We start from the raw sequence: 21,370 nt of genomic DNA, 5'->3' as shown, positions 1-21,370 counted from the left end.
ACTAGCAAAGAATTGTTTTGACGAGGAAATTCAAGTCCTGGTGTTTCTTATTGGTTCAAAGGTCCTATGTAATTCTTTTATGAAACTTTTTTAGGGCCATTATTATCTAAGCATTTTGTCTGTGTTCGTTGCAGAAAGAGGCAAAAGTTCATTCTTGTGCTTTGGAGAACTATTGAAGTAATAGATTAGGAATAGTTTCGGGAGGTTGAGAGAGAAATGAGCGTTGAGAGGAAAGGGAGAAAGGGGAGGGGAGAGATAAGAAAACTGAGGAAAAAGGAGGAAAGAAGGAAGGATGGGTCAGAGAAGATAAAGAATAATGGACAAAGTAAAAAAGAGGCATTGAAAAAGAATGCCCGGGAACGAGAATGAATTTCTATGATCTATTAAATTTATACATACACTCATATACATATATACACATACAGTTTTATTAGAGGATTTTTTTTTTTTTTTTCTTGAAAAGAGTTGGGGAGGGGAAGATGATGATAGAGGTGTTTCAGAGGGCGGGGCAGGGAGGAGGCGGGGAGAGACAAAGGTAAATTTCAGCCAGTTTCAACATTTTGCCCAAGGCTGCTCTGCCTAAATACAGACCTGTAGTATATTCACCTCAATTAGCGCCGTTAAACTATTTAAATATTTGGTGAATGAATTAGGATATCCCTCCCCCAAGTGTGGCTAAAAGTCATTTTGAGCCAGGTTGATTCACCTAATCTACTGGCTTGTGATGATGAGGTGGAAGTCAGGACTGTGGAACCCACTTGAATTTCAGAACAAGTTGAGTCTTGAGACTTCCTTTGCTTTTGTCCAACTCAGTTCACCCTTCAGAGTCATTCAGCAGAAGCGGAAGCCCGTGGAAACTCCAGCAGAAGTTAGCACTCAAGAAGGGAAAGATGCAACCTCAGCAGCTAAAGAATAAAGAAGAGGAGAAATCATGGACCATCATTCCAAGGTCAGAGAAAAGGTGCTTTTTCTTCTCGACCCGGAGCGGTGGCTCGGGATTCACAGAGACTACGGGACCAGAGAGAATGTGAGCGGTGGGGACGGCAAAAATGGAGAAATTGAGCAAGAGCTGCACTGCCCTTCTCCCGATTCTGAGAGAGAGCCAGTCCCGGAGAGCAGTTTAGAAGGCCCATCGGGAACAGAAGTCTCCAGGAACTTGCCGCCCAAACCCCCCAAGTCTGTGCTTGTGCGAGTTTTAGATTACCAAGTAAAGCAGGAGATTTTGCAAACCGCGTGGCTGAAAGGGCAGATGACTCTGAAAACAGAGGAGCGCTCCATGACTTCTGTTAGTTTCTGGACCTACAAGGCATAGATAGAGACAATTCCCTAAAACTACCTGGAACTAGAGAAGGGGGGAAACTGGAATCTACCGTACCTATGTCTCAAAGGAAGTCACATTGTGCCTAAATCCTGAAAGGAGAGACTTCTAAAGTCGTTATTCTTGAGGGAAAAGAAAACGGGGACTGTATGGTGATGAAGAAAATTTCCTAGAAAAAAGAATTTTTGTATTTTGGAAACCTAACACGTATCAGCTCCCAAAGAACTGACCAAAAGGTTCGTTTTACAATGCTACACCGCCGGAAGACGGAAGAGGTTATAGAAATCTTTATGGTACTGTAATCAAAATGTTCTCCCCGTTTTGTGACTGTGATACGTGATACTGTGACAACCTTGAGAAGTTAAGTATTACTGAGGAATTGAAGGAAGTAGTTTCCTTCTGTGCTTAGCGGTAAGTGAAAGTTCTGATAAAAAAAAAAAAAAAAAGGAAAAGAAACTTGTTACTCTAACTAAAAGCTTCCTACTGATCTCTTGGGTCCTTTCTCTGAGAAATTAAAGAAGAAATTACAAGGTTTTGGACAGCTCATAACTGATGCAGCTCCATGCAAAAATGAACGACTTGCTTGAGAAAGTGCCAAAGAATCGAATGGAAGAGAGACAGCAGTACGTATTATCCTTTCCTCTCACTCTCCAGTTTCTAGATACACAAGTTTTTTGTTCCTTTGTCACTTCTGAGCATCATGAAGAGCATTTTGGTAGAAGCAATCCCTTCCATGGGGACTTCCCCAAAGAATTGTCAACAATCTTTCTTTCTTTCTTTCTTTCTTTCTTTCTTTCTTTCTTTCTTTCTTTCTTTCTTTCTTTCTTTCTTTCTTTCTTTCTTTCTTTCTTTCTTTCTTTCTTTCTTTCTTTCTTTCTTTCTTTCTTTCTTTCTTTCTTTCTTTCTTTCTTTCTTTCTTTCTCTTTCTTTCTCTCTTTCTTTCTCTCTTTCTTTCTTTCTTTCTGTCTCTGTCTCTGTCTCTCTCTCTCTGTCTCTCTCTGTCTCTCTGTCTCTCTCTGTCTCTCTCTCTCTCTCTCTGTCTCTCTCTCTCTCTCTCTCTCTCTCTCTCTCTCTCTCTCTCTCTCTCTCTCTCTCTCTCTCCCTCCCTCCCTCCCTCCCTCCCTTCCTTCCTTCCTTTCTCTCTTTCTTTCTTTCTTTTCTTTTTCTTTTTTTTTTAAATGAGTACCTACTATGTGTCAGGTACTGTAATAGATCTTGGAGATTCAAAAACAAAAATAAAACTCCCTTAAAGAAGCTTATGTTCTTTCAGAGGAGAAAACATGCACACACACACACACACACACACACACACACACACACACACGATTTTAAAATGGGGGGATTTAGCGGTTAGTGGATAGAGCATTTACAGCTGAGGGATGTCACTTAATCTAGTCATCATTGGAGGAGGTTAAACTAATCCTTCCAGAACACTTCCATCCTAAGATTATTATGTTGATGTTAAAACATAGTTCAAATACTCTTATAAGGGAAATGTGACATGTGATTTAATAAAATGAGTGGTTTATGTAGCTATTTTTAAAAATACAGTGAATAGCCAAAACTGAACTAATGGTGCTTTTTTTTTTTTTTCCCCTTTGCTTGGTGTTGAAATGATTGAATTTCATTTAATAGCTTTTTTAGATATTGTGTTTATTTTAGTAGGTGATTAAATGTCCTATTTATTGACTATTATCATGAATATAGTTAAATCTGATTTTCTGAATACCTCATGAATAACAAATGTTTTCTAGCTAAAAACTGATCTCAATTTAACCAGCACTTTTAAAGTGCCTTACTTGTGTAAACTATAGTGTTTAAGTGCTGGAATAGCTAAGGAATGTAAATGTTCTTATCCTTCTTTCCAGTACCTCTATATATGTTTAAATTTTCTCATTTATACCTCAAGTAGGCTAACTAGATATGTCAGACATAAAATTTTGTAAGTTAAAATATTAAATAAACCAAATGTGATCTTAGTTTTAAGAAGAACTGGTTTATACTGCTTCAAAGTTTACAAAGTATTTACATGTCTCTGTGAGATAGGTACTGTTATTTCTATTTTATAGATGAGGCATAGAAAGATTGTCAGTTACTAATGTTTACAATGCTTGTAATTATTAAATCTGGGCTATGATCCCTGATCTTCCTGACTCCAAACTAAACATTATACATTATATCCTTATAGACCTTCGAGGCATTTCACTTCTTTAGACCTCAGGTTCTTCATTTGTAAAATAAATTGTTCAGATTAGACTTTCTTTGTTTTCCTTTTAGTTTTGAACTATAATCCTAAATAAGCAGTTGAGCAATGTTTTATTTTAAATTATTTATATACATTTGATATCCATGAACATGTAGAACTATTAACTGTAGACATGAAGAGGGCCTTAAAAATCATCTAATCCAGGCCTCTCCAGTCTGTTAAAGCATGACTACAATCCTATCTTAAAGGTGAGGCAAGAGAGGCCTAGAGAGACTAAATGACGTAAAGTTACATAGCTAATTAAGTGGCTATTTATGAACCTATAATACACTGTGTCTCTGTAGCCAGAGCCTAAACACAAACATGATTTGAGAATGTTCATGTGGTGATGTGATAGCATTAAGATTTAATGTACAGTGCTTAATTTGAAAGCTAAGTACCTAGTTTCAAATCACAATTCCACCATTTAGTGTCCTTGTGATCTTGGGCAAATCATTTCCTTTCTCCAGTCCTCTTTCTTCATCTGTAAAACAGGGGATTTGGATGACATAATTTATAAAGTACCTTCCAGATTGAAATCTATGATTCCAAGATAATGTGCCATATAAATCTAAAATAACTAACAATTGGTGGTCTAACACACCTTTTTATAGCAGTGGAAATTCCTTAACTCTAAAAGTTATTATACATGGCAGTACCTGGAAGTAGATAAAGTTTCCTATAGACTAACTGTTGCAGAAATCTTTTCCCCTCTCAAAACCTCTTCTCCCCATGAGTATTCAGGCACTCACGATTCCACCTTTTCCATTTGGCAACCCATTCTTTTCAGGGTCTTTTAGTCACCTGAGAAAATAATTTAGAAGTTGTGCATCAATGTTTTGAAAACTAGTTAGTCCAGTTCACTTTGTGGTTCAAGAGAACAGAAGATGTGTGTGGCCTCTAGCTAAGCTTAATAATAATGTTCCATGATTGCTGAAGTATAACATGTTCTGAATTTCATTAAGTAGCAAAATTTCAAAGCTTAAATATTTGAGGGTATTCATTTACCAGTCAGTAAGCTGGAGATTTAACCAAGAGAATATTAAACTCCTAGAAATCTCATTTTTCAATGACTTTTTAAAATAGAGACATTGATTTTTCTGATCTGTTTTCTGTTTCCTTTTTAATTATTTGTTAGGTTTTTCATCCCAAGCTAATACAATGAACTAGAAAACTGCCAACATTTTCTAGTACAGGTAGCTCAAAATAAGCTAATGAGTTAGCAGTCCCTTACTAAACAGAAGTCAATCCCTTCATTTTGCTAATGATGGACTTTATCACTATGCTCCTTATGTACTTCTAGTGGTAGATTCCTAGCACTAGAGCTTCTTTCTGTCTCCCTTCTCATCCATATCTTATTTTTATATGTGGTCTTACCTTTTTAGAGTTTAATATCCTTGAAAACAGGAATTGTCTTGCTTAGTTTTGTATCCCAGGCACATAAGTACTTAATGAATACTTTTTTCATCCATTCATTTATCAGAGAAATCTAAACCCCTCAAATCCTCTAGAAAACAAAGGCTTTTATGGAGGTTTCATCCTCATTCCTTGAAAAAGTTTTTGCATTGATTCTAAACTAATGGTTCTCCCAAAGCATTTCTAAAGCCTGAGGAGACATGAAGTTAAAACTATTTAAATAATACCTAAATGTTTTAATTTTGAATATTGTAAAAATTTATATATCTATCCCATAAAAAGCCAAAGTTCTTTGAGGGGAGACTCCTAAATCAATTTTGATAATTTAAAGTGGTCATAAGCCCCAAAAGTATGAAAACTAATGTTGTGAATCAAACCCCAGATATATAGGTTTATAAAGGTATACAAATCAAACATTTACTGATAATGAATTATACTTTTATTACCCCCACATTCAATTATGAGATCCTATATGAGATCTTAAACCACCAAGCTCTAAATTATAGATATATAGTTCAGTGGTGTACAAATGGGCAGCATATTGATTTAGTTAGGTCTTCTAAATTCCTTTTCTCAAGTTTTTCAGTTCTATATCCAAAATGTGTACCGCAATTGTCTTTTCTATTGAAGCCAATATGAGGCTGTCTCTGGAGCATTCTAACTCTACTTTTCAGACTTTTCATTATGTGGGGAAAAAAGAAAATTATTTATTTCATTTTGCTTCTTTTCATCCAGCAAGTATCTGTTTGACTAATCCATCTGGGCTTCTTAATTAGATCTAACTAGGCTTTTTCATTCTTTTAAATATTTCCTTCACATGTGCACTTAAAAGGCCTCCACTATACAGTGGGCTGCAAGGGAGACAAATAATTTGGTTGGATTTGATGCTTTCGAAAAACTAGACTCATTCTCGGAAACTCCTTTTGTTTAAGTAGGGTTTAGACTATAGCTATGATGTGAGTGATGAAGACACCAGATAATGGTAGATACCAAAAATTAGGGTTTGGTCATGTGAAGAATTCCCAAAGGCCATTCTCTTTGGCAAAAGGTGGATTTATTTAAGGAAGAGATTACAGACAAAATGAAGGGATACAATAGTAAGTATGAAATAGATTAGGAAAGCATAGAAATACAAATTCCTCTGTAGAACTTACAATTACCCAGTAGAAAGAGAGCACCCCATGAGGTTGGAGAATGCCCTTAGCTGGCAGACTAAATCCTAAAAGTACCCTAAAAGAGTTAGTTAGCTGTAAAAAGAAGTGAATTGAAAAGCATAGTGGAGTTAGAGGAGATGCCACAGTGGCAAGAGGAAAGGAAAAGGGAAAAATCATGGGGCAGAGTGCCAATGGTGGATTGACCCAAAGGAAGGCAGTAACCATGGGATGGCCCATAAGTAGATTTTATAGGAAAAATTTAACCCCAGGAACATGACTGGGATTTCCAATAGGGCAGGCATGTTCAAGACCCATGTAGAGGTTGGGTCTCAGGAGTATGACATAGCTTGGATTTCTGACTAGCTATACCTCCTCAGAGGGTGGGACCACGAATCTAAATTATTCTCTATCAGAGCCTTCTCCCTGCCTGTCTCTGAGATCAATTCTTCAGTTTCTCTCTGACCAAAACCCAGTCAGGACCTCATCACAACCAGAGTAGGGAAATTTAAAAGTGTCCTTTTGCCTTTCTCCTCCCTCCCCTACCAGTAACTCTGGTTGAATAGACTGTTTAAGTCATTTTGCTCCAAGAGGCAGATTATTTATTGATGGAGTTGGTAGATTTGGAGAGTAGAAGTCCTGGGTTTGGTGACTACTTGTCATGTCCATGGGTCATGGGACCTGGAGACTTACACTCAATCTTTGTAAAACTTGTAAAAATACCTCATTTATAAGGCTGTATACAAAGCTTTGCTAGAGATGTTATTATTCTCTAATTTAATTATAGCCATTTCTTAGGGAATCCTTATTGAAATCTTAGAGAATATTAACTTCCTAAGAGTTATAACTTTTGTCTTTATTTCCTCAATGTCTTATACTTGATAGGTACATTAATCATCTTTTGTTGAGTTAAACATCTGAACTAGAAGTGACAAGAATAATACTGTATTGTTGACTCTTATTCCTTTGTATATCTTTTTATTGATTGACTTTGTGTTGCCAGGTTTTCTGTCATATAATGAGGATACACACACACATGTATATGCATACATACACATATACATAAAAAGATACCATGCAGTTTAAAGTATTATACAAACTATAAAGTAAATGTAAAAAGTTAATAGAAGAAAAGGAAGAGATTAAAAAAGGCTTGGTGATATTATCCAAGTGATGTAACTCCTAGGGAGGAGGTAGCATTAACCCTAAGGCCATCTGACTTTGGGAGTACTGTAGTTCCACAAACAATGCTGATTGTCTAACAACAATCTGTTGGTCAGTAATAACAAAGTCTGAGACAATAATTAGGTGTGTCCCAGACCACTCCCCAATTCTACCTTTAAGCCATAAAATTAGCATATCAGTGACTTGAAGTACCTGATCTCTAACTTTTTCCTATAAATTTATCTTCATGCTTGTGGTTCTTTGCTAAATTCTTTTAGAATTTTAGAACTTAGCCTGATTTAACTGATATTATAATTATAATAAACTTTGGCCCTTCACTTGAAGATGGCTCTGAACCTGCAAATTCTTTTGAGCCACCTTGTATCACTGGCCTGGAATCACAACTATTTGGGGGTCTCTTTGAACCCCAACAACAAGATGGAAATGTTGAGTTTCAGGAAATCCCAAAAGGTTGGGGTTGCAGACTAGCGTTGCAAGGTATCTCAAAAGAATTTGCAGACTTGAATCCATTTTCAAATTAAGGAGCAAAATTTATTGTAATTGGAATGCCAAGTGAAGGGGTCTAAGTTCCAAAAGGATTTAGCAAAGAATGAGAGGAAAAAAGATAAATTTGGAACAAAGGTAGGGAGACCAGAGCTTCCTGTCACTGATAAGCTAATTTTATGGCCTAGAGGTAGAACTGAGAAGTGGTATATTCATTATTATTTCAGGAACTTGACTATTGCAGACCAGCCGATGATGTATCTGACAGTCAGTAATATTTGTAAGTCTATCCTAAGGCCAGAAGACTTTAGAATTATTGACAGACAGATTGTTTGAATAGTAGCATTAGGATTGCTGCTATATTTTTCTTAGAAGCCGTATCCCCTTCAGAAATAACATTGGACTAGGTTTTGTCTTTCAGCTCAGTTGAGGTTGGGAAAGGGGACCCCAAAATTTTGGGGTTATAGACAGTGTTGCAAAGAATTTGTCTCAAGAATTTGCAGGCTTGACCCCATTTCCTAGTCAAGGGGCAATGTTTTATTGTAATTGTAATGCCATTACAAGCTGGCTAAGTTCCAAAAAAATTGGTGAAGTCCTAAGAGAGAGGAGACCCTTTTATCCAGCTTTCTTATCATTAATATGCTAAATCTATGCATATAGAGGAGTGATTTCCAGACCAATAGATTATCTGATAGTCAGCAATGTCAATTCATGCTCCAAGAGGCAGATAGTTTATTGATAGAGTTGTTGATTTGGAGAGTAGAAGTTAGGAGTGGTCTATTCACTATTGTCTCAGGAGTTTGATCTGTGGGACTATCCTGAGGCTAGAAGCTATCTGACTGAGGAGTGGTCTGTTCACAATCACATCTGGGAGTTTCCTAAGGTAGAATCCAAAGTCAGAAGATTTAGGATCACTGACTTATTGTTAGAACAGAAGCCCCGCTAAAATCAGGGGACCACAAAATCATTGATATATTATTATCAGCTCTACCACTGATTCTGTGTCACCTTAGGCATATCACTTTACCTTGATGGGCCTCAGTTTCCTTATTTGTTAAATAAAGCAAGTCAAACTAGGTAACCTGTAAGATCCCTTCTAATTATCTGTGATCTTATAAATTCTCATCAATAAGAGCTTCACTTATTTATTGCCTTATGGTTTGTAAAACAGTTTAGATTTATAATTTTTTTTTTTTTTTATTCTTAGAAAAGCACTATAAACTAGATGTTCTTAACTTTTTTACAACTTAGGAAATTGAAACATTAAATTTAAGCCCAGGTCTCTCTGACTACCACCTTAGCTTGCTTAGTCTCTTAAGAGTTAAGGAAAGACCTAAGGAGATTGGTGAATATTTAAATGATCAATTAGTGAAAAAGAAAAAAAAAAAAAAAAGATTGACAATCTCTTAAAGCAAAATAGCTTTTGAATTATAAGATAAAGTACAACTGTAAGGATTATGTCAGTGTAGAGATGAACTTATCTCAGAAATGTTAGTTTATGATTAACTATAGTGTCCCAGAGCTTACAGGTGAGGAAATGAAAGCATAATGCCACAGACCTTAGTATGATGTTTGGCACATTGAAGGTCCTACTCGTTGACTGATAAATACATAAAATGGCACAGACTTAGAAACTCTAATCAGAGAAAAGTTGAAAATTTATTGAAGAAAGAAAATTTCCATATACCCTCCCACAAGTGAGTCATATCTTGCCAGAGCAGCACTGGGGAGTTTGGGGAAAAGAAAATAGGTGAGGTAGTAGTCATTTGAATTTTTAGATAAGAAAACAAATAGTTATAACTGTTGAACACCTTGTTATCTTTGTAATTACATTTCATTGAACAGTGTACAAAAGAACAAACTCCACAGGTACATTAATTTTTGTAGACAAAAGAAGTAGTAAACCATTTGGTTGACTTTGGAAAGAGGAAGAATTTAAGTGTCTAGTTTAGATTTGAAGGATTTAAGATATAGCTCAAATGATCTCCAATGAAATCTTACATTTAGATACTTACTTGCAAAAATAGACTGTTAATGGAAATTTAATCTCCAATTCTCAAGGAAGAATGCAAAAACTATACTTATTTCCATTTTCAAAGCTATATTTTGGAACATCTGCACTATTTTTGAGAGAATCATTATTAGTAGTTTGTACAAAGACAAAGACTGAGTTATAACTGGAAAATCCAGTCTGGGACTTAATCAGATTCTTCATCAGACATTCAGTTCTGGGGCCACCTGAAAGTTATTTTAACTCTTTGAATCTCAGTTTCTTATCTATCAACAAATAATGATCATTAAACACCTACTTCCAAAGTTGGTGTGAGGAATAAATCAGAGGATACCTGTAAAGTGCTTTGGCACTATAAAAATGCCTGAGATCATTATAATTATGATTACCAGTTTATATCTTTTAAGAAAAATAGTGAGTCAAAATATCTGCCTGATAAATAAATGGTAATTGGGGGTGGAGGGACAGAAGCATTTTTGGGGAGTTACAGCTTCTGGTTTATCATCTTAATTTCATACTTTTAGGGCTCAAATGATACCTAATCAAAATTTAAATGATTTAATAACCCTATAATAATTGTGATAAGTGGAGACATGTTGAATTTTGTATGTATGTAGAAAAAACAAAAAGAAATGGATTTTGAAAGTATCCAAAAAAAGTAGTTGAGCAACTCATAGTGATGAGTTCAGATTACATGACCTATATCAAGTTCTAAGGATCTGGTTTTTGCTCTCTAAAGAGATTACCTTTGAAAAGAGGTTAGCATATTTCTCTTCTCTGCCCCCCCCCCCCTCTCTCTCTCTCTCTCTCTCTCTCTCTCTCTCTGCCTCTGCCCCTTTTTATTTCTTTATGCAGTTTTACTTAATTGAATTGGAAAGTCAAGAAAAATTTTTTTTCTTATTTGATTTTATTTCAAAATTTTTCTTGGACTATGCTGGATTTGAAGTAATATAAGTAGAGAAACTTAGTTGGAAGGTAGATAGAAATTTGTGACATGTTAAGTGATTCAATACACCTCTTGTATATAGTAATAATTATTGGTATTTGTGTAGTTAGTAAATTTTGTAGATCAAGACAATACCTTAAGCACAAAGACTGATAATTCTTTATCCTTCATTGTTTTACTTGTAGGACTTAGTCCAATGAGCTGTGTCTAATGGTATAATCCACATTTGAAAGTGGATTTCTTTCAGCAGTGTATATTTGGAGATGTTTGTGGGTGTGCCGAGGGCAGAGTGTGCAGAGTGTGATTCAGTTATCTTTGTGTGACCATTGAAGGGTTTGATTCCAGGAAACTTTTCTGATATTTGGGAGTAATTTGAAAACTTCTTTCTTTGAAACAGACAAACAAAACATGAATGGATAAGTGACTACTTGAACAGCTATACCAAATGCTCTGGGCTTTTACTTTTACTGCTTTGCCTCTGATATGAACCTTGAAGACAGATGCATCAGAAAAGTGCCATCATATCCCAACAAGAAAGGGATGACTAGATGAGAAAGTCCTTTTTGTGGACCAAAAGGAGTGTCTAGACCAGATGGTGCTGTAGACAAATGAGATTAAGAGGTCTGGTGGTTATTTTGACCCATCACTCACTGTAGCAGAAGAAGGGAAGGCCATACAGAGAAGGAAAAAAGCAAACAAACCAAGAACTAGATGGAGTCCAAGAAAGACCCCTAGGAATATGGCACAGCACAGATCTTGTGGGGTTTTGGCCGTGATGTGAATCCACTGTCTGCGGTGATATCCAGATCCATAGTAGAGACTCCAGGAGGTGGGTGGAAGGTGAATTTTTGAAGGAGACTGGTAAAAAACAGGAACAGCTCCATTTTGGCTAGGGACTCCCCTGCACACATCCTTTGACCTACAAGGACAAATGTGACTTATAGCAAAAGTAGCATTCATTTTAAAAACCAAAACAGAATAAAGTAACATAAAAGGCTTCCTATATACCATATGACCTTAAGGAGGTATTTTCCTCCTTACTTTCCCATAAGTAAATCATCCAGAGAAATGGTCAAACTTCTTGGGAAATACTGAGAGTCTAAAGAAAGAGGGGAATTCCATGTCATCATGGAAGTAAATATAAGTTTTTATTTGAGGCCTGGTCTTTGACAGCAGGAGGACAATGGTAGATGTCTCTGCTGCACATAGGCCAGACCAGATATTATATTGACACAAAACAAAGAAGGCTTAAGTATCAAGAAATAATCCATAGTCCCATGGGTGGGTATATGTAAATTTTCCCATGGTTGCTATTTTATTGTTTACAATAACTATTGCCATATGTCATGTTCTCTTATTTTTGTTTTCAGCATATAGTAAATATTTTATGTACACATCTGCCTATTTCTTGTTCAGTTTAGCTGCCATTTCTTACATAAGGCCTTTCTTGATCCTCTTGTAACATTCTTTCCTTCTTAAAATTACTTTTGCTACTTTTTTCCCCCATATACTTTGTATTTTCTTACTTTTGTCCATGCTGAATCTTCACCGACCTCCATATTCCTGAATTCAAGTCTTCTGGACTATTGGGCCTACACTCCATTCATTGTATCATTTTTTTTGAGTTAAAATAATAAAATAAATGAAAAGATCTCTGGGATTTGTGGAAATCAAAGGCCTAAAACAGAACATTTAAGTACAAAGCTAAAGCAATGAAAAGCATTAAGAAAGCTCAATTAACCAACCAAAAATGTGAGAGAGTAATAAAAAAATTAATGAACAACTATTCCACCAAAATGGAATATGATAGAGAAGACTATAATATTAAGGTATCATCATTCTAAGATATTTTATACACAACAGTCAGGAGAAAAGAAAGCATAAGAAATACTTTTCCATAAAGAAAAATAATTAAATGATTGGTAAAGAATGTAAGGTATTGAATACCTCAATTATTTATTTATTTTTCTTTTTCTGAGGCTGGGGTTAAGTGACTTGCCCAGGGTCACACAGCTAGGAAGTGTTAAATCTCTGAGACCATATTTGAACTCAGGTCCTCCTGAATTCAAGGCTGGTGCTCTATCCACTGCGCCACCTAGCTGCCCCTAAATATCACAATTATTAATCAGTTATTTGATAAGTATTGATTAAGTGCCTACTGTTCCAGGCATTATGCTAAATACAGGGTGTAAACTGAGAGGCAAAAGACAAAAGCTCAAAAACAATGAAGTACAAACTTACTATATATAGAATAAATTGGTGATAATTAACAGAAGGCTAGCACTATAATTAAAGAAGATCAGAAAAGGCTTCCTGCAGATGAGATTTAGCTGAGACTTGAAGGAAGTCAGGTAAGCCAAAAGGCAGAAATGAGAGAGAATTATGCAAGACAGATAGTGATATAGGTTATATGATGATGTTTCATTTGTATGTGATGAGCTTGTGCTTTAACTGGGCAGAGGGAGAAAAAAAGACAAAAACAAACAAACATAAAAACAACCATACCTTATTTAAAAACAAAGCAAAAAAATTTGATAAAATGATTCAGTTTTCAAGCACACAAATTCATATGTAGAATTGATAGATGGCTGGAACTTCAGGGCACTATGGTCCTTCTGCTTATTTGTGTTTTGAAACTTGAGAGTAAAATTTTTAAAAATACACCTGATTGTTTGGAAATTAAGGAATGATTAAATAAAGATTTTATTTCATATAAGAAAAATTTAGTGAGTTTCTACTTCATAGTGAAAGATTAGTTATGAAATACCAGAAGACTGATTTAAATAACCAAAAATAAGTAGTGAGATTATTGGGTCACATGAATCACAATATGGAAGACTAGACATTTTCTTTGATATCCAAGACCTCTTAAACCCATTTTAAAACATTATCCACCAAAGATAAAATAACTATCTATTTCCTATGATGTAGGATACACAGAATCCCCAAATCCATGATATAGGATATTTTAAAAAAGTTTTTTTTTTAAATCCTTAACTCAGGAATCACTGGCCCTAAGCTCACTTATTATCCCTCCTCTAGTTCCTGTCCTATTTTTATTGGTTTTGAGGCTGCATTTGCACACTAAAGGATATAGCACAAGCTTATCTTCCCTTCCCTTTTGTAGTGCCCTAGAAACCGGGCTCCAAGTTGTGGAAATTTGCTCTGGCCTCAATAGCCATCTTGGCTAAGCCCTTCAGGAGCAAGAGTCAGATGGTTTTGCAAACCAGGAAGCACTTTCCCCAGCTCTGCTTTCATCCCGTCTACCAGAGAACTGAGAAAGATGGAGTGGGACAGCTCACTAGGAAAGTATACTGTACATGTTGGAAGCTGAGCAACATTCCACAAGTCTTAAGGGAAGGGCACAGCATCTAGCTGGGGTCAGTTCTGAGCATCCAAAAGTCCCTTGGACCAGAGATTTAGGCTGGTGAAATGTTTACCATAAGAAAAGAGATCTAACCCCAAAGGAAATCACAATTAGAGGGGAGGAAGGGAATGATAAGGAAAATAGGAAGGGGAAAGAGATTGGAAAGTACCAAAAATTTCAAAAGGAAAAAAATGCAAACAAAGAACTTGGACCTAAACAGATGAATCAACAGGAAAATAGAGAGAAATATGGCCTCTGGATCTAGTAAACAATTTCAGGCATCTATGCCTGCAACATGAAGGAAAATTAGCCTACCCTTAATGAAACAAAAGATCCTATGGAATTTGGGGAGAATATAAAGCTACAAAAAAGTATGTTGTATACTTTTCCTGAATGATTTAAAAGAGTAATTAGAATTATGAGAGTAAAATATGAACATCACAGTAAAAATAATAAGAATAAAATAATTTGTCTGCAGTGGTAAGTCTCAGAAAAGAAAAGAGAGACCAATATATTGGAGATGCAAATGTATAGAAGTCAGGTAGTCTCAAAGAAAAGTAAGACAATAACATTAAAAGAAAATATGTTTACTATACAAAGAACAACATTGAATTCAAAGATTGGATGTGCTGAGACAATCTAAGGATTGTGGGTCTCCCAGAAAAACTTAACAGGACAATAAACTTTTAACATCCGAATGAAGGAAATAATGGAAGAGAATTACCTAGAACATAACATGAAATTCCAATGAAAAGAATTTAGTGATCACCTTCAGGGGAAAATAAGCAAACAACAAAATAAAGCAAAAAACTCAAGGATTCAAACTCCAAGGCATATGGAGGTTAAACTTAAAAATTAAATTCAAAAACTATAAGTTCCTCAAGCTATTTGGAGAAAGACTTCCAATTACAAAGAAAAAGACATTCCAATAAGACAACATTATATTGCATTCACCAGGAAAATTTGACAATGGAAAAATGTGTTCCAAAGAGTAAGAGAGTTCAGGATGCACTCCAGGATGATCAATGAAAGGTTAAGTGACTTGCCTAGAGTCCCACATATTATGTATCTTGAGATCAAATTTGAACTCTTGTCTTCCTGATTCCAGGCCTAGTACTTTATCCACTTCCACAGATTAGCCCTGCCACATGGTAGGACCCCTTTCCCATCACTTTTCCAACTATCTTTTGAGGAAGATTCCTTGAAGGAACGTATAAATCCTTTGTCCTTCTGAGATTAGAAGAGTATTTGCCCAGCTAGAGAATTCTAATGATCAGCAGGGGAAGAGAAGTGGCTTTTTGGGATGCAGATGTTCCTGAATGGAAAGTTTTACTGTAACTTTAGGACAGTGGTCCTTCTTTTTTTTTTTTTTTTTTTTTTAATAATAGCTTTTTATTTTTCAAATGCATGCAAAGATAGTTTTCAACATTTACCCTTCCAAAACCTTGTGTTCCTTATTTTTCTCTCTCCTGGGTGGTGGTCCTTCTTTGGGAAACTGATATTTTTGGGGCAGTAGGGAGAAGTGAACCAGCCCAGATGGTTGGTTGGTTGATTGGTTGTTGTCCTTCGTTCTCTAAGATGACCAAAATGACATCATTATGTTAGAGTTGAGTTACAGTGTGTCCAACTGTGGCTAATCAAAGCAATCCAAGCTTGAAATGCTGTGCCACAGGTTGGACACAAATAGTCCCTATGAACATTAGGAGTGATTTCTCTCACTTTGTGTATTTTGCTTTTCTTCTGAGCTAATTCAGTTCTGCTTTGCTCTTAGAGAACAAAATCTTCTCTGAGGGCATGCTATGCTGGGAAGTCTTGTGCCAGTGTCTCTCATGTCATATAATCCAGCCCAGATAATGAATAGGTGTCCACATACCCCATGAGAGAAGTGTGGAGTGACATAAAATATAAGAAATGGATAAAAAGGGCGATCTGTCTCTTTGAGTTTTTAGAATTTACTTTATTATAAAAAAAATGTGACAAATATGGTACATTTGTTTCTTAAACTTTACAGTTATAATAATTTATTTGTCCATCATACACTTCTGAAACATGATTGGCATAATGAAAGTAGCTTGGTATAATGAATAGAGATCTAGATTTGAAATCAAGATGGGTTCAAATCCTATCTTTGGATGCTAGTGGCTCTGGACAAGTTGTAGAATTACTTTTGGTACTCAAATTCAAGACAATGTTGTGTAAAGTACTTTTGTAATCATCAAAGCAATTTTTTTTCCAGCTTATATCTTTTTTCATATTTTTTTTTAATTAATAAAAAAACTTTTCTTTCCCCCTTACTTCTCCCATTGATATAATTTAATATCTTTTTGCAGGCCATGCAGAAATCACCATGGAAAGTAGGAAGAAAAACAAGGCTTTCTTCATTCCTGCTTCCAGACTCTGTAAACTCTGATCTACTCTATGTGTGGTGATCATTGTTCACTAAGGATGGGAAGGAACCCAGAGCAAACTCAGCTGCTGCCATTCATCGGACTGTTGTGCTTGATTTCACAACCTTATTATAATTTATTTTTCTTGGTATATGCTCCGTGTGAACATGATAGCAATATAAGCCTGACCTGAATCTACACAGTCACCTGTGAACATCTCCGCAGACCAAATGTATGTTCTATACACCAAATTGGGTGCTCCCTAGCAGCTAATGTCCCCATGTACTTACTCCACTAAAGTCTAGAACATAAAATGAAATTCCAATGAAAGGAATTTAGTGATCTTTATCACATGAAACAATGAACTCTTCACTATTGCATTGCTGACCTATTTATTGCTCTGAACAAGAATAGAAACAACCCAGGATATAATCTTAGGGTAAAGATTTTGCTCCTGGCTCTTATGTGATCAAAGAAGACCTAATTGCTGCATCTATCAAACTTCTATTCACCCACCAGTGTTCTTTTGTATTTGCTTAGAACCCGAATTCTTCTACAAGAAATTCCCATGCTAATAGTGTTCTTGTCACTGGGTAATTCATGAAAATATCCAAGAAGAGCTCTTTGGATCATTGTCTATCTCCCAGTCTATCTCCCTAGTTTCACATCTCCTTATATCTACTTGTTAGCTAAATTATCTGTGGGTCCTAATTGGAAATCTTCTCATTCTAAAATCTCCATTTATACCAGTTTTATATATTTGTTTCAGTCAGAGACTGACCTAGACACATTCTCCAACCTAGGACTTGAGGTGTGTATGTACACTGGGTGACAGGTACACTTGGATAATTTCACTAATGGTCAAGGAGAGGATGAAAATATTTCTAATCGTCACTTCTCTGAAACTTCCAAACAGTTTCCCCATGAAAGTGGCAAATGTCCCAATACTGAGATAGTAGGAAATAACTAGGGATGCTTTGTCAAAAGCAGTTGATATCTTGATTTTGTTAAAAAAAAAAAAATGTCCTTTAAAATTTTTTTGTTACAAAGCAATATTCACTGGGTAGAAGAAAGGGGAGGAAAATTAATCTTAATTCAGTATGTGATAAGCTAAATGGGACTACTCAAAAAGAGAGAACTGAACTGGAACAGAAAGTAGGAAATCTGAACGTTTGGAGAGTTCCAACAGGTGTGGTGATTTGAAATTAGTTTGGTAAGATTGTTCTTTGGGCACCTTCATTCCTGTTTTATTTGTACTGTGATAGTGCTAGTTACTGAGAATAGATATAACTACCATTTTTATCATTCACCCATTTTTCATTCAGAAATTAGCTTGTTGCCTCAGGTCAACCTTTTAAAACAGTTTCAATAGACAAAAGCAAAGCTGCCCAGCTGTGGGAGATGGGGAAAAGAATTCATGGGGAGTCATAGGCAAGTGTAGTTCATTTCATTAAAGTGTAAAGTGTTCACTCACAGAATTATTCTTTAAAATGGGAAAATTTATTAACTATTAAAACATAAAGGACATTTTAATTTATTTATAGCTAGTATTATTTTTAATTAAAATTTTTCTTTTAGGAGAAAGACAGAAATTCTCCATTTTTTTAAAGATTTAAGTGTATGAAAAGCCTGTGTTTCTTGTTCTGCATTGGTAGTGATGAGACTTGGGATATCTACCTTCTGATATCTTAATTTATTTGCCAACAAGGAATTAAAATCAATTGTTTTTTTGTGACTGAAGGAATATAAATGCTGCTAGCATCATCTAAGAGTCAGTGCCTGCCAGCAAAGCCTTGGTTGCCGTGCTCTACTTACTATTCTTAGAGTAGAAAACACATAAGATTATATATGTAGTCAAAAGATATGGGTTTCACTCCTGGTTGTGCCACTTTACTGTTTTACCTTGGGGCAAATCATATACTGTAAGACTCAGTTGCCTCATCTATAAACAATGAATGATAATAACTACTTTAGTTTATCTCATACATTTGTTTTGTGAGATCAAATGAAATAAAATATATAAAGTATGTAAATAGAAATGACTATAATTATAATTAATCACTAATCCTACACTTTCCCAAACTTAATTCATCAATCTGGCTTCTGATCTCATTATCCAACTGAAATTGCTCTTTCTAAAGCTGCCAATGACTTCTTAATTGTCAAATACAATGGTCTTTTCTTGGTCTACCTCTTTTCTTAAATTCTTTATGGCATTTGACACAATTAATCACCTCTTGCATATTCTCCCCTTTTGGGATTTTTATTACACCCTTTCTGTTCCTTCTTGTTTAATCATTCCTTAGTCTCCTTTACTACTTCTGCTTTGGTGTCATGTCTATTCACTATGATTCCCCCTCCCCCCCAAAGTGTCTGTCCTAAGTCCTCTTCTCTTTTTTTTGTCCTATATGTATTATTGGTCATGTTACCTTCCATGGGTTGGATTATTTATGTACATGTTTCCCAGATCAATATATGCAGATTAAATTTTTTTACTGGACTACAGTACCACATTGACAACTTTTTAAACTTCTCAAATTAAATGTCTCAAAGATGTCTCAAACTCAACATGTCCAAAACAACTCATTCACAATTCTTCACAATTTCCCAAATCTCATTAGTTGCCAAGATTTTGTCAATTGTCTACTCACAGAATTTCTCATTTACATTCCCTTCTCTCTACTCATACAGCCACAATATTAATTCTTCCCCTCAGAGCCTGTTCTTAGACTATTGTAATAGGTCTCCAACTGTCCCCTCTACCTCTTCCCATTTTAATTTACCCTTCAGTCAGTTGCCAAATTACTTTTCCTAAATCACTGGTCAAATCATATCTTCATTGGTTCACCTCTTGCCTCCAAAATCAAACCTTCTTTATAAACTGATCTTTTCCTATATTGTCTCAGTGTTCTAAGCACTTTACTCCTGTCCAGGCAGTCTATGATCCAGCAACCTTAGCCTAAGTGATCCTTGCACAAAACATTCCATCTTATGTCTACATTCCTTTGCACTGACTGTTCCAGGTCCCTGGCATATTCTCAACTCTCTGTTTCTCCATTTAGAATATAGCACAAATCCTTCCTTTTATAGGTCTTTTCTTCTGAGATTGCCTTTTATCTTTCCTGAATACATACTTTATGTACTGAGTTATTTACATGTTGTTTCCCCTATTTGGAGGTGAACCTTCTGAAGAAAAGGCCTGTTTCTAGCAACAAATAATACATTTTTGTTGATGGATTGATACTACAGCAAGGTGAATGATAGATAATGGCTTTCTTGCTAGGTTCAAGAAAATTTTTAAATCAGTGCAATTTAAATTAGTTAAATAGGAAATAGGCAATTTGTTTTGCCCACAAATATTTATATTTCCTTTAATCTTTAATTACAATTTTAAAAAATTAGAAGTAGTTATAATTGTATAGTTTTCACTAATGAATTGTAATTACAATTGCATGTGATTAACCTTAATCACAAGGAATGGAACAATTTATATTCCTTTTTTGTTTGTTTGTTTGTTTGTTTGTTTGACCTGAGCTGCACTTCAATTGTAAATTTGTGGCCATTTGTGACTTGGTGATAACTCTCTGAAGAAAGAATTAATATTTAAAAAGTATAAGCTTCCTATTTTAATCAGTCTGTTGTGTGAAAGTAATATCACTGATTCTAAAAAATAAATATGAAGAATAAAACCTCGATTAGCATGTTTAGAAGTGAGTATCTCCATTGATAGACAAGTGTCACATTGTTCTCTTGACATAACAAATACTCAAGGTATGTTTAAAACACCTGGAGGATCAGATCCATGACTCCTTCCAGCTATAATATTATAAGCTAGGAATTGAATTGGCTGCCTCACAAGACTGAATGAATCTGTGCTTTGTCTCTATTACTACTATTAATGAGGGAAGAAGGAAGAAAGGAAGATGGAATTGAGGACTCTGCCAAGAATGATGGCCAAAAGAAGCCTAGAATGTAGATTGCAATTTTTTTTTTCACCTCATCTTCTGAGTAGTGAAGGCTAATTATGATTCGATCAAATTACAGCTTTTGGTTTTCCTCTTTCATTCTGCAAATATTTGTAGAAGACCTATCATGTGTCAAGCACTAAAGCTATGTGAGTACAAAGATGAAAACTGACAGTACCTGATATCAGGAAAGATTAAAGGAGATTATAGTATAATTGGAGCTATATCACATAAAAATGAAAAGCCATAGTACAAATAGAATGTGGTGAGTGAGAAGCACTGTGGTGTACTAGAAAATACATCAGATTAGGAATCAGAAAATCTAAATTTCAATATCTATTAATCTACTTAACTAGTTTTGTGACCTTGCCCTCAGTTTCCTCATTTAGAAAATTAGGGGGTTGCCCTAAATCAAAGGTTCTTAACATAAGGCTTGTAGACTCTCTAACATACATATGTGTGTATGTGTAACATATATTGCGTTTATATAATATGAGAATTAATATGTGTATAACACACACACACATATATTTGACAAAATTTACTTCAGTATAATTCTTTTATAATCCTAAGGAATCCATAAGCTTCACTAGATAGTTAAAAGCATCCATGACACACACAAAAAATTAAGGAGTCTGTTCCAGCTGATTATAGGGTCCTTTCATTTAAAAAAAATGAAGAATCTAAGTAGCCTAATGGAGATACAAAGCTGTAGGGCATTGAGAATTGCAACTTCGTCTTGGGAGAGGAATAAGGCAATGGATGGTGATATGAACTAGGCCTCATAGGAGGGATAAGATTTCAATACAGTAAGGTAGGATTTACACAGCTGGAGTTATGATGAATAGTTAGAATTAGTTTTGGCACTATGCACATTTCTGATGAAGGAAAGAAAA

The 21,370-nt window shown here is 35.3% G+C and overlaps 2 protein-coding genes across 6 annotated transcripts in view; one reads left to right on the top strand and one right to left on the bottom strand.

Annotated features, from left to right (window-relative positions):
- Positions 1-547: 547 nt before the first annotated feature.
- Positions 548-20,202, top strand: C4H6orf141 (chromosome 4 C6orf141 homolog). 3 transcript variants are annotated; one of them, XM_074310681.1, is made up of 3 exons: positions 548-1,941; positions 11,153-11,584; positions 16,453-20,202. In XM_074310681.1, exon 1 carries the CDS (start codon positions 932-934, stop codon positions 1,310-1,312), a length of 381 nt encoding a protein of 126 aa, XP_074166782.1. In that variant the 5' UTR covers positions 548-931; the 3' UTR covers positions 1,313-1,941; positions 11,153-11,584; positions 16,453-20,202. The 3 variants fall into 3 exon arrangements, with proteins under 3 accessions (XP_074166782.1, XP_074166783.1, XP_074166781.1); XM_074310682.1 differs by lacking the exon at positions 11,153-11,584 and having other exon boundaries at positions 548-1,729; XM_074310680.1 differs by lacking the exon at positions 11,153-11,584.
- Positions 11,487-21,370, bottom strand: part of LOC141566320 (cytochrome P450 2K6-like) — a 34,169-nt gene continuing 24,285 nt past the window's right edge. For 2 of the 3 annotated variants that reach the window (XM_074310679.1, XM_074310678.1), the window contains one exon: positions 11,487-11,674. In XM_074310679.1, the coding sequence (XP_074166780.1) occupies positions 11,487-11,674 (188 nt within the window). Of the gene's footprint in view, positions 11,675-12,281; positions 12,434-21,370 lie in introns of all 3 variants that reach the window. The other variant, XR_012489282.1, reaches the window with a different exon arrangement.

This window comes from Sminthopsis crassicaudata, chromosome 4 (assembly GCF_048593235.1).
Source record: "Sminthopsis crassicaudata isolate SCR6 chromosome 4, ASM4859323v1, whole genome shotgun sequence".
In the NCBI taxonomy this organism is placed as follows: domain Eukaryota; kingdom Metazoa; phylum Chordata; class Mammalia; order Dasyuromorphia; family Dasyuridae; genus Sminthopsis; species Sminthopsis crassicaudata.
The sequence above is the reverse complement of the archived record's forward strand: the minus strand, read 5'-3'. Positions and strand labels throughout refer to the sequence as shown.

Bases quoted from the DNA above. Each gene is read 5' to 3' on its own strand.
- C4H6orf141 (XM_074310682.1), top strand. From the start codon at position 932: ATGGACCATCATTCCAAGGTCAGAGAAAAGGTGCTTTTTCTTCTCGAC.